Genomic DNA, 13,218 nt, shown 5'->3' with positions numbered 1-13,218 from the left:
TTGAGGATTTGTCCAGTGGTAGATTTTCCGGGGTGGAAACCAGTTTGCTGGGAGATAAGGTGTTTAATGTTCATTATCACAGCTAATTACACTAAAGAAAAGAGCAATAAGGATAATTCATGATACTGGTTTTAGAGATTCCCTATTTTTAAAATCATGATTTTTTAAATTGATTGATTTGGTTCATTTGATGTTTCAAACCTACTCCTAAACAATATTCAAAAACTGTTGTGGGGATATAAACTTGGGGGTGGGGGGTCTTTTCCTCTCCTTACTCCTTTTCGTATATCTCTCATCATTGTTATGGAATTATCTTTATTTGTTTGATATAAAGCATTCATTCAGTCATTCATACTTTATATTAAAATGAAACATCAGCAGTGATTAAACCTTGTAGAATAAACTGGTGAGGTTATGATGTAGTTAAGCACACAAGCCGCCTGAGAACTAAAACATAATTTCTATGTTGCAACAGAAACAACAGCAAAGGATGATGGTAATACCCAGAGTTTTGTGTATGGGGGTGTATGGCAGTTGAGTGCCTTCTCCATGTTTAAAGCCATGCTGCCACACGGCAAACCCACACCTGATTTCTAGCACATCTGGATGCAACCCGATCGTTCTGACATGAAAGATTTCAAGTCATCATATCTGATCTTTGCATCCTTGCCGACAACCCATGTGGTTACAATGATAGCCTACACACAAGGAACAAATACATGTACAAACAAATGGCTATGTGGAGCTGAAGTTACAAGAAGCCACCATAGATGGAGGAAACTTCTGTGCACTGGTTTATTTAACCTTCGAGATATAACCTGGATGTGCTGAACATCAGATTTGGGCTGGTACTATGAAAAAAAGACAGTCAGAAACATTTAATCAGATGTATAAAACCACACGTAACTACGGAGGACCGACACTGACATAATTTAGAAACAGGAATATATATATTTTGTTTTTCCTTTTCCTTATACATGCATTCCTTGTTTTTACATTCCCTCGTCTCCTCTCTTTACTTTACCGTATGCATTTTTATGCTTCATTATTCAAATGAAGAGGGCTGACCTTCTCGGTCCAGCTCCTCTACTAATGGGTGAATTTCTAAAATGGTCTATTAATGTAATGTGGTGTAGAGGTAGTCAAAGGCACATTATACAACAAACAAAGAACCTAGTGTATATTAACTATGAATCTGGACATTATTAGTTTTAGTCTTTAGGTTGCACAATAGTCTTAATTTTGGCCCGATCCTGCTTCTTCCTTCTCATAGAAGAATAGTGAGGAGCTGGACCAAAAAAGGCAGCGCTCCTCATTTGCATAATAAAGGTAAAGTAAAAAGAGGAGACAAGGGAATGTAAAAAAAAGGAACGCATGTATAAGGAAAAGAAAAAACAAAATACATATATTTTTGACTGTCAATTTTGGTCCTCCATACACGACATTGTGATGGTGGTGCAGGAAGAAATACCCAAACTCTGAAGTCGGTGTGTTGTTTTCCACCTGGGTACAGAACAATAAAAAGAAGGAATGCCGTCAGATTGGTCCTTGAGGTAGAAGATAAATGTTGAGTAATCCATATTAGGGAGTTTAAAAAAAATAAGTTTTGTGGGTTTTTTGCCAGATACTATAAACAAATACTGAAACAAATTGACAACCAATGCTGATGAAACATACACATGGTCCTTAAAGCCTCATTAATCTAATCAATGAAGAAATATACAGTATATGAATAAAACACAACTTAGCAAAATTAGGGCTATTGGGAATGTTTTGTTGAATTTGTCATCCCCACACAGGAAGCAATCAAGTCAGAAATATTTTGGCTCTGCAGAGCCATTGCAATGCACCTTTTAGATTCATTATTTTAGTATCAATTTGTGTAAGGTTGGTAAACAACCTTCTTTGGACAATATATTACAGATAATTTTGTATTGCATGTTGTGTACATTTAACTTATCCTCAACAGCAGCCAAAGTCCTCATCACAGAAACAGGAAACGGTGGAAAAATAAAGACAGTTGGACAAGGAGACAAGTGCAACATGGGTTTATTGTCAAACTGGTAATTAAGACATGAAATTGATTAATGCCATATCAAATCTTAAACTCCGCTGTAGTAAAGTGCAGATTCAAATCAAGTTGCCCTGGGTGTCCTGGTACATTATCCAAGTCTGGTTTTGAACTGCAATATGAAATCCTACAAATTATGAAAAGCCCTTTTTTTTTTTCCAACCCACACACCTAAAGCTAATGTGCAAACAAGGTACTTCACAAAGCTGTACTATTCTGTAAGTCAAGGCGTCCACCCACTTACTTGCCTTCAGTTCTCATAAAAACTAAACGATGGTTGTTACAAAATGAGCAGATCCTATTCCAGCTGCAGTTTGGAGTCTAGGAGTCGTCGTGACAGGTGTTCTGCTGTGATTATTTGGTTGATACACTGCTGCACATGCAAAACGGGCAAATATTGGCAAGGTACCCAATTTTCTTTTCGATCAGCATTATTAAAGAATGACGGCATTTAAAGGTCAGCCATAAATGAACATTGAGAGGTCACTTCTGTTTACAAACCTGCGCTCCCCAGCGGCTGTAGACAGTTTGGCTCCTGGGGTTTCTAGTGGCTGTCGTGTGCAATGCAGAGTCTCCATGAGCGCCACTTCACTGTAACGCATGTCCTTAATTTGTGAAAGCTCATCCACACCCTCCGTTTTAAAAAGAAACACACCGCATGGACCACACACATGGATCACCCATTCAAATATACAGCCACTTAAATGCATTCACTCCTAAAACTATCAGCACAATGGTTCTGCCCCATCCTCTCACACCACTTTTGCGTGAAACAGGTGGATACTGAAGAACGCGGCAGCGATGAGGTAAACAAAAAAAGTTATGACATATTGCACAGACAAGTGCCGGCACAGATTACAACAGTCTCTCTTTCAAATAGCCCTGCCTGTGCATAGGAAGAATAAAGCACTTATGGTGTTCACACACATTAACCCCTTCTTGTAAAGCTTTGTTACGCACTAAAGTGAGGACGACAAATGAGTCTAGAATCCACACCACTTGGCAGATATCCAGATTTGTCTATCTGAAACTACAGGTGTTGTAAAAGTACAAAAACATAAACCTAATGATGACCGAGGAAGGGTCCATGACTGTTGGCAACAGTGATTGGACAAAGAAAAAGAAAAAAAAATTAAATTTAAAAAATAACCTTAAGTCCCAGCATGTGTAGAAATGCCTTGAGACTGCTCTGAGGAGAGAAGCAGGCAATGTTGTGACTGGGTAGGAACCAGCATGGAGAAAAATCTCTCAAGTTTCATACAATAAATAGCATTGTGGAATTTGCAAAAAAAAAAAATTCTCCTCAAGCAAAAATATATGAAACCTTCTGCTCAGTTAATTGAGAGACAACTGTTTGTCCATGTTGCAACATGCTCCCAATTTATCCCCAGAGATCATGCTATGACCAATCAGAGCTGCAGCTCTTTCAGCACAAGGTCACTCATTCAAGCCAATTATTTTTCAGTTCATCCTGGTTAAATGAGGGCATTTTGTGCACATGATTCTTCAAGTTAATACCCTCCAAATAGACAGTTTGCAGACTTGACTCACACTATTGTCTTTCTGCTTCTTAAACCCCCGAGGGCTTATAAGGCTCCTCACCAGGTACCGTCCACTTGATGTAGTCGCGTTCCCACCTCTCTCTTCACTCTTCTGATCCCCGTTTACTTCTTCATGATCATTATCTGTGGAGCAAGACGAAGGCCTCTAGCTTCTCGGGAATGTTTCCCCGGTAATCGAGGCTGTGTTTGATGATAGCCCTGGCAGCTAGGCACTGCAGCGTTGTGTGGTTAATGGGCTGGATGACATTCCTGGCCAGCTCCTTCTCGTCCAGGAGATCACAGGCTGTTTGTTGGAAGGCGTTGGTGCTGTCAAAGTGAGTCCCGCAGGATATCAGCAAGTTCATGATGTCAGGGTGACCGTTAGATGCAGCTATGTGAAGGGGGCTGGTGGAACCATGGATATAGGGTTTTTGTTTTAAAAAGAAGAAAGCATATGATTATACTGTATAGATATATGATGTTTATGAAATATAAAATGGATACAATACATGATTAAAACACAGACCTGTTGTCATCTTCATCTCGGCTGTTAACGTCTGCCCCACACTCCAGCAGGACTGAAGCAACTATTAGGGAGGGAAACTTGCAGACGGGATAGCGGCCCACACAGGTGGTGTTGCGGTCAACGGCCAGGTGTAGTGGGCTGAAGCCGTTCTTACCACAAGGATGCAGTTTCAAGAATCTGACGGCGGGCAGAAGAAAAGGACATCAATATCTTGTAAACATATGACAGTAGGGCTGTGCGATTAATCGATTTTAAATCTAAATCGGATTTATTAATCAAGAGGATGTTAAAAAAAGGAAAATCGGAAAATCGATTTTCCTTTTTTGCAGCTGGCTGCATTACAGACAGAGCTCGTCTAGTCATCTTTGTTGTGTCAAGAAAATTGTAAATGTCACTTTACTTAACTCAAGGAGGATTTACAGTATCTTTCAATTGCACTTGATTCCCAATAGGGAAATTTGTTTGCTATTTTTCTTTAAAAATAAAGATAAAATATTTGAAACAATTTATTCCATTGTCTTTTGTAGTTTTACAAAAAAAAAAAAATCAAAATCGAAAATCGGGTTTTCAGAGAAAAAAAAATTTAAAAAAAATCAGGATTTTATTTTTGTCCAAAATCGCCCAGCCCTATATGACAGTGTTCCAAATGAAAAATAGGATGTCAGGTCTGAACTATATTCTCTGTGTAAATGATTCATGGAGACAGACGCCTTTGGTTGAGGTGGAATGCACCAGTCAGTCAGATTCAACTCCCTTATGCTAGAGCACAGGATAGCAGTCACGGGATGACAAATCAATTTTCAGAAACTGGGTCGAGGAATATCAATCCATTTTTGATTGCTTCGCTTACCTAAACGTCTGAAATCATTTCCATACATTATTACCAAAACATTTCACAAAGACGCACCTGTAGATGGTTTCCTTCTTGAAATGGTCCTGCTCTGCAGTACACGGCACCTTCTCTAAAAGACAAATGAGGTGCAGGATAATTGAGAGGGCCTTGCTTAGCTGAGCGGGATCGGGAGGCATTGGTCCACTTTGTTTAATTGCTCGCTCAATCTCCAACACACTCTTGGACAATATACCCATCAAGTCCTCAAAGGACACAGAGGTCCCCAAGAGCCCCTTGGCCCTGTCCTGCAGCATGAAGGAAAAGAGCTCTGCGAACGACAGCAGGCTGGAGGCCGTCATAGGGCTGAGCGGGTCCAGATTGCTCTGCTGCATGTCCAGTGCATACTTCCATAAGTTGATGCAGCGCTCAAAGTTTCCAGAGTCTGCGTAAACAGCGCCTCGGTAGCGGATATAGTAGGACGTGTCTGGATGTTGTGGACCAAGGATTCTCTCGCGGATGAGCAGAGCCTGCATGCGCATCTCATCCGGGTCAGATATCAGCCCATCCAGCTCTTCTCCATTTGTGACCTAGGAAGAAGAGTTGAAATGTTGTGATGTGTCTTGGGATTTCTGCACTTCATTTAAATCAGTGACTACGTTTACATGCAGTCAAAATTCGGGTTATTACTAATATTCCGGTGACTGAAACATTCAGAATATTCTGTTTCCATGCGTGAGAAAACAGGGTTATCCCTGTATACATGGAAATTAATCATTCGGGATATCTCGATCAAACCAGCGATGCGCGGAGAACGTGATGACGCAATTAGCGTCATTTCCGCTACCTCTTCCTGTATCCATTTTCAAAACAAATGCTGCTTCGCGCAACTTTTCGCTCACCTTCTTGTAAATCTCGCTATGCCGGTACTTTGTACCGTCTACAAATGCCAAAATGTTCATATCCTTCATTACATTTATGAAGTGATTAGTCTCCTCCTCACTCCAAAAGTGTGGCGCGGTCTTGAGTTTCTCCGTGTTTAGAAGAACTTCCTGGACTCAAAAGACCAGGATTCCTTGCGAACAGAGCATGCGCAGAAAACAAATTCCTGTTCCGTTTGATGGGGATATCCCGTTAGGCGTTTACATGCCGAATATTCAGGTTTTAAAAGGAGTAACCCAGGGGTCATATTGGGGTTTTTAAAAACCTGAATATGAGCAAATTCGGGTTATTCAAAGGGGTTATTGGTGTTTACATGGCCGTGCAAATTCGGGTTATTGCCAATATTCGGGTTTTAAAAGGGTTATTGATGCATGGAAACGCAGTCAATGTCTTCAGCTTCAATAAGGCCAAAGTTCCTTCTTCCAGGTATCTCTGGTACTTCATGCGATAGTGCAAATATTAAGGCATTAGGTTCTAATACAGCTCCCTTGCTGAACTTCTAATTTCCCCTGCTAAAATGGGACATCTATGACAGTAAAAATTGTTTTAAAAGCATAAAATACACTACAGAATGAATCTTCATTAAATTAAAATCACAAATTAAATACATTTAGCAATAGGTGAAACCAACTCACCTCTCTAGCATAGTCGTATGCCATCACCAGCTGCTTTGGTTCTGGTTTGTGGACGATATTGTTACTATCCAGGTATCTGAGGTCCATTGCTCTCCTCCAGTATTTCAAAGCTCCGAGCAGATCTCTTTTCTTGTCAACAAATGTAGCTCCCAACAGCTCAAGGGCATCAATGCGTTCCATGTGGCTGGTCTGTAGAGGAAAGATTGCTTTTTCAACATTTAAGTGATCAAACACTACGCCTTGCACATTTGACTATTGTCAGAATCTCTACAATTGAGTGACAGAAAGCCTAACCTGTTGGTGTGTTGTCAGGTAGTCTACAATATTAGTGTGGCCCGTAACACTGGCAGAAAGTAAAGGTGTCATGCCATAACCATCCTGTTCCATGGTTGCACCGTACTGCAGCAACATTCGCATGATCTCAAGGCTGCCCGACTCTGCGCAGTCATGGAGCGCTGTGTTGCCTGTGAACAGACACAACACATGCTTTACAATAAAGCCACATGGTGTTTTATTAATATCCGGTCAAGACAAAGGATGAAAGACAGCATTATGTCACACATTCTTAGCCAAAACTCAGGATTGTATTTTTTTTGCATGCCAGGCTATGCTTTAAATAAAGAACAATTTATAAGGAACATTTTAAACCTTTATAGGGCAGTCAAAATACTTGCAATTTCAAAATCTCTACTCTACAGGGTTATTGGAGAATATAAAAAAAAAACATAGACTCTGGATCTATGGAAGTGACCAAATAAAAAGTAAATATAATATAAATATAAATGTAATGGGTTAAAAAAAAAGAGAAAGATTTACTTCTGGCAGCATTTTTGGTTATGCTCAAAACATACACAAACAAAAAAAGGTCAGATGTTATTAGAATCATTATAGGTTATTTCACAAGCCATTTGCCCACCATAATCAACACAGCCAGTCCATGCAGTAGCTCACTGCCTTGCATGGAACGTCACAAGTTCCGTCTTCTACAGCTCATAAGGTATGCCCACATGAGCGTGCTTTCATTTCTAAAATGAAACTAAGCTGCATCCACATTAGCTTTTGAACTTTGTTTCAGAAAAGATTTCCATTAAAATACACCCCTGGAACTTGCATCACATGGCCACATGCCACACGAGTGAAAACAGTGCTGAAAATAACCTTTTTCAAATATTGTTCTTATGATGGTTTTCCTCCTATGGAAATAGCTAATTTTCGGCCTACACCATGAATAACAACATGCTCTGTTCTCTCTCAACAATGTTATTAAAACTCTTGTTATGGTCCGTCTGTGTGTAGCCTTCTGGTAATGATCACATGATCGAGGCTTGGACAAATCAGGGGAGGATGCATAAGTTAAGTTCCCACTGCGGCAGTCTGGGTCAGTACTGTATAGTACGATTCGTGACAGTACGGCCTGAAGTACCAGTAGTTTGTGTTTCCACTGCCAGGGGTGTTGGTTGGATGGTTGTAGCTACCTCGATACAACATCATACCCAGAACAACACACCTCAAATAAGAAAGGCCAAAAAGTAGAGCACATACTATTTTTTCATTTGAACAGGAAAAAGCTGAGCTGTGCTTCAGAAACAACTTCTAGAGAAGAGCTAGGAAAGACAATTCTTTGCTAACCAATCAACTGAGTAAAGTGCTTCCATCTCCAACTTTAGCATATACTACCACAGGATTCAAGTACTTCAAACTGGTGCCAAAAACCAGTACAATCTGCTCATTTTTTACACAATTAACAACTTTTGATAATGGAAAGACAAATGCATGCATACTATACTTTACTGGATTGGTGGAAACAGACTTATAGCGACCCAACTAGCTGCAATTTTCCACACTTTAAAGATACATCTATTTATACATTTTCTGTTCAAAACATAAAACCTTTGTTGGAGTTGCATCCGACATCTACACAATTCCAACAAATGACTCCCAGAAAAAGACATTACATTTCATTTCATTTTGTAAACGGTCTAACGGGGGTGGGTAGACAAAACCATTAGCATGTCATAGTTGCACTGCTACATGATTTTCTTTTCAACTTAAGACATTTCCTTCACGATTCATCGAGCCTGTATCATGTGACCAACCCTGGAAAATAATGGGTGGCAGTAAAGCACATTTTGCCCGTTTACCAACAGTCAATAAAACCCAATGAAGTATCTTGTTATTTAATTCCATAAACAACGTTGTGCAGTCAAAAAAGTTGCTGACTTTGTTGTCCTTGATATCAGCTGTTGTACACTCAAAAGTGTGCATTTAATAACACTGAAACTCCTTACATGTACAGGGGGAAACACTATGAGCTATTTTAAGAACAATCTGCAGCAAATGTTATTCAAGAGGAATTTCTGGCCAGTTTTTTGATGATGTGTGTATGCCCAGTGTGCACAGATGCCTGTCTGACATGCATTCCAAGGCCTTAGTATTGTGACAAATACAGACTAGTGTGGACGTGACTTAAGTTTATACTGATGCTTGATGCAATACTCTTTTCTGGGAACCTATTCTTGAAATTTATATGCATTACTTTACCAATGTTGCAATAAACAGATACGTCAGCTTTCCATGAACCAGTAAATCCATATTCAAGCAAACAAAAAGAACAGAGTTAGATGGAGAATTATTTATACCCTTTCAGTTCAGCCAAAACTACACTAATCAGATTCTTATTCAATCCAAATCTTCAACTGTAGGAGCTTAATTAAATGGACACGGCAAGCTGGGCTAAAAAACTTTAGCAGTGGTGTAGCAAAGGTCACTTACACAACTAATGTTTAACTTACTAGTATCAATTCTTTGATGGCAAAAATGACCAATGAAATATTCTTATTATATACTGTTCTTTACATACTTGAATCTGCTAACTTCAAAATCACACAACAGGCTTATCCGATGTTGATGTAATGTCCTTAAAACATGTCAAAATGAGGCTCAGTAGTGTGTGGTCTCCATGTGCCTGTGCAAATGGAAGTGTGATTGACTTGGAGTTACATTGTGTGTTCCTTAAGTGTTTTCATATCTACAGGACTCTCAGAAAATTAGAATATTGTGATAAAGTCCTTTATTTTCTGTAATGCAAAAATGTCATACATTCTGGATTCATTACGAATCAACTGAAATATTGCAAGCCTTTTATTATTTTAATATTGCTGATCATGGTTTACAGCTTAAGAAAACTCAAATATCCTATCTCAAAAAATGTGAATATTCTGGGAATCTTAATCTTAAACTGTAAGCCATAATCAGCAATATTAAAATAATAAAAGGCTTGCAATATTTCAGTTGATTTGTAATGAATCCAGAATGTATGACTTTTTTTTTTTTTTTTTAAATTGCATTTCACACACACACACACACACACACACACACACACACACACACACACACACACACACACACACACACACACACACACACACACACACACACACACACACACACACACACACACACACACACACACACACACACACACACACACACACACACACACACACACACATATAAATAAAGAAGTGCTGATTCTGCAGATAGAGAGCAAGACCAAAGTTTTTAATGCAGCTACGGGAGCTCTGAGTTTGGTGTCACCCCCAGTTAATTCACACTGGGTCTAACGTTATTGATAACCAACCAACCAGCCACCACCACCGACAAAAAAATAAAAAACATCACACATGTAATCTCTTGCATTGTTTTAGCTGTTACTTAAAAAAACAATGGTCTGGCGGATGTCTAGAACTGAAAAACTGCATTCCATTGCTGTTACACATGCAAGTTTATGTACTGGTTTTGCATCCAAGAGTGCATACCAACTGGTAAATTTGCACCAAAAAAAAAATAATTTGGCATCTGCCCCAAATTAACAGATGGTGACTTCATCAGGCAAGCTGAAAGCAGTTTACAAGAGAACCGTTCTTATCAATGTAGCCGAGAAGTGGACAGTATTTGTTAAAATCTACACAGAGGATCCATGACATACATATACTGTATAAAGATCAAAATAAATAAAATGAAGGTCAACTGTTTGGCAAACAAACTTTGATTGGACTTTAAAGGTTAATTTCTTTAAGCAATCCTATAGTTTATCATGAAATGATGGATGAAAATCAAAAAATTAGGTCAATTTCCATTATTAGAAATTGTTTTTTCAGAAGAAATTAAAGATCTCATACACATATCTACAAATAGAGTTGACATAGCCAACTTCCAGGTTTCCATTAAGAAATCAGACGCTCATATTTGTATATGGACTCATTTCAGACAGAAATAAGGGAATGCTCCACTAAGTCACGTGACACTGTTGCTCCCAGCTAGTTAAGCCTAGTCAAGTCGTAGGTAGTGTGGAAGATGTTTTCCCCGTTTACATTACACTTCTAGCTTCTTAGTGCCCGAGCACTTACAGTCTTGTATCTCCTTGTATCTTTAGGAGTTCTCGTTGTTTTTTTTCTTCCGACGAAATGAGGGCCTTTGTGCCCCCCTAAACGTGCCCCAAAAGTCACCAAATTTTGCACGCAAGCCAGGCCAGGCGAAAAATTGGATATTTAATGGTTTGCATTAATGGGCGTGGCCTAATGGCTCAACAGCGCCCCCTAGAAAACTTTGTGCCTCAAGCCCCACAATACGGTTTGACGTACATGCACGAAAATCGGTACACACCTGTATCATGTCGCAATTGAAAGAAAAGTCTCTTGGAGCCATGGCCGAAACCGAACAGGAAGTCGGCCATTTTGAATTAATCGTGTAATTTTGGTGCAATTTATGCCACTTATTCGGCTGTTAATGCGGCCTGCACCGTAAAGTGCACCCAGGTGTGTTATACATCAAAATGTGCGTCTCCATCCTGCGACGACGCGCGTTACTTTTCTAAGTCAAAAGTGTTACCGTGGCGACGCTAGACGCCAAAAAGCACGCCCTCCCTTCATCTGATTGGTCCATATTTGATAGTTCCTATTTTCTGCCATATTTTTTGAATGGTTTGACATAGAGAGTCGTGGGTGGTGTCATCGGACTTAGTTTTGAGTCCTTGATCTTTATGGGTGAAAATTGGACGCACAAGGGCCCGTTCATCGCTGCTTGCAGCTTTAATTTCTTTTTTTTATTGTTCCGTTTGTTTTATGATCAATAAGTCATGATAAGCCATTACAACCTCAGAGGGGAGAGCATATACAGGAAATCAACAATCAGAACCAACACCAAACTGAGATGCTACAGTGGCAGCGGTGGATGTATGGAATAAATTAGATAGGGATTTGAAATTATGTAGAACCTTAACCTTATTTAAAAAACCATTGAAAAGAAGGATGATGTCCTTATATTAAATTAATGAGTGGTGACGCTTGCTATGTTGATTTGGGTATTTATTTAATTGGTGATTTGCTTTGATTTTTTTAAGGATGAAGGTAACATGTAGACTGCACCTTTATTTAAAAAAAAATAAATTATTTCTTGAGGAATCTTTGTTATCCCCATGGAGGCAGTTTGTTTTACTGGCAGTCTTTCTCTTACTTCTTACTTTTATTTCATTAATCTTTTTGAGAGTAGGCAAATAATAAGCTTTGCTTCAGCCTACCCCTTTTTCGGTATAGATGTTATTTGTTTATTTGTATATTGGAAACTATTTTGTAATGTTTTCTTTGAACAGTGTATTCGTTTTCTTGTTGTCATTTTTATTCTTTGTTTTTTTTTTGTCATGACCGAAAATAAACTAAACTAAAATAATGATCTAATATTGGTCCCAGATCAAATTGTTGTTTTCTATAGCGTAGAAAAAAACTACACTAGAATTAAATAGAAATAGCACGTAGAGTCCAGCACATTACCTTTGACACTCTTCCTGTTGACATCTGCACCTTTCTCCAGCAGGTACTGCGCTATCTCCTTGTGGCCCTTGTAGCAGGAGATCATGAGACACGTGTGTCCGTGCCTGTTGGCCACCTCCAGGTCCGCCTGGTGCTCCACCAGGTACTTCACGATGTCCAGGTGTCCGTCGAAGCAGGCGGCCCTGAGGGGCGTGGAGTTGGTGAGGGTGGTGCTGTTGACGGAGGCCCCGTGGCCCAGCAGGGACTGCACCACCTTCAGGTGCCCGGCCGCCGAGGCGGCCCACAGGGGCGGCGCTCCCTCGATGGTCTCCCCGTCGAAGTTGACGGAGCCGCCGGCCTCCACCGGGGCGCTGCAGCACTCCAGCAGGAACTCCACCAGCTCCAGGTGGCCGTAGCGGGCCGCCATGAGCAGCGGGGTGGCCCCGTTGGTCTTCTCGCCCATCAGCTGGCCCACCTCGTGCCCAGCTTTGTTCTCCAGCAGCTTCTGCAGCAGACGGAGCTTCCCGTCCCGGGCGGCATTAAACACCGCCGTCTTTAAATCCATATCTGCTCGGGGGTTTAACTGTAAAAAAAAAAAAAACTGCAAAAAAAAAAAAAAAAAAAGAAAAGGGGGCAAGCAGCGGGGTTTTGTTTTTACAAATGTGCAAGAAAAAAAAAAAAAAAGGGGGGCAAGCAGCGGGTTTTGTTTTCACAAATGTAGAGTTGCAGGTGGAGCCGGGGAAGCCTTTGTTTTCAACGACCTCTCACTTTGTAGCGAGCAGCACAGAACAATCAGCATGTTATTGTTAATAATACTGTTAAAGTTGCAGCAGCAGCGGGACCGGCACAGCCCGGGGGTTATGCGAC

At 40.2% G+C, this 13,218-nt stretch overlaps 1 protein-coding gene across 1 annotated transcript; it reads right to left on the bottom strand.

The window, feature by feature from the left end:
* Positions 1–2,033: 2,033 nt before the first annotated feature.
* Positions 2,034–12,931, bottom strand: fem1c (fem-1 homolog c). The gene is made up of 6 exons (XM_061729295.1): positions 12,373–12,931; positions 6,839–7,008; positions 6,545–6,733; positions 5,046–5,557; positions 4,139–4,315; positions 2,034–4,017 (listed from the first exon to the last, which is right to left on the bottom strand). The coding sequence occupies exons 1-6, from the start codon at positions 12,914–12,916 to the stop codon at positions 3,753–3,755; spliced, it is 1,857 nt and encodes a 618-aa protein (XP_061585279.1). The 5' UTR covers positions 12,917–12,931; the 3' UTR covers positions 2,034–3,752.
* Between the last annotated feature and the right edge of the window lie 287 nt (positions 12,932–13,218).

The sequence above is a fragment of the Cololabis saira genome, chromosome 9 (assembly GCF_033807715.1).
Source record: "Cololabis saira isolate AMF1-May2022 chromosome 9, fColSai1.1, whole genome shotgun sequence".
Lineage (NCBI taxonomy): Eukaryota > Metazoa > Chordata > Actinopteri > Beloniformes > Belonidae > Cololabis > Cololabis saira.
The sequence above is the reverse complement of the archived record's forward strand: the minus strand, read 5'-3'. Positions and strand labels throughout refer to the sequence as shown.

Excerpts from the sequence above, each read along its gene's own strand:
- fem1c (XM_061729295.1), bottom strand. The coding sequence starts at position 12,916 with ATGGATTTAAAGACGGCGGTGTTTAATGCCGCCCGGGACGGGAAGCTC. Across the intron at positions 7,009-12,372 it reads CAACAGGAAGAGTGTCAAAG|GCAACACAGCGCTCCATGAC; the intron begins GTAATGTGCTGG and ends GTCTGTTCACAG. Across the intron at positions 6,734-6,838 it reads ACCTGACAACACACCAACAG|ACCAGCCACATGGAACGCAT; the intron begins GTTAGGCTTTCT and ends TTTCCTCTACAG.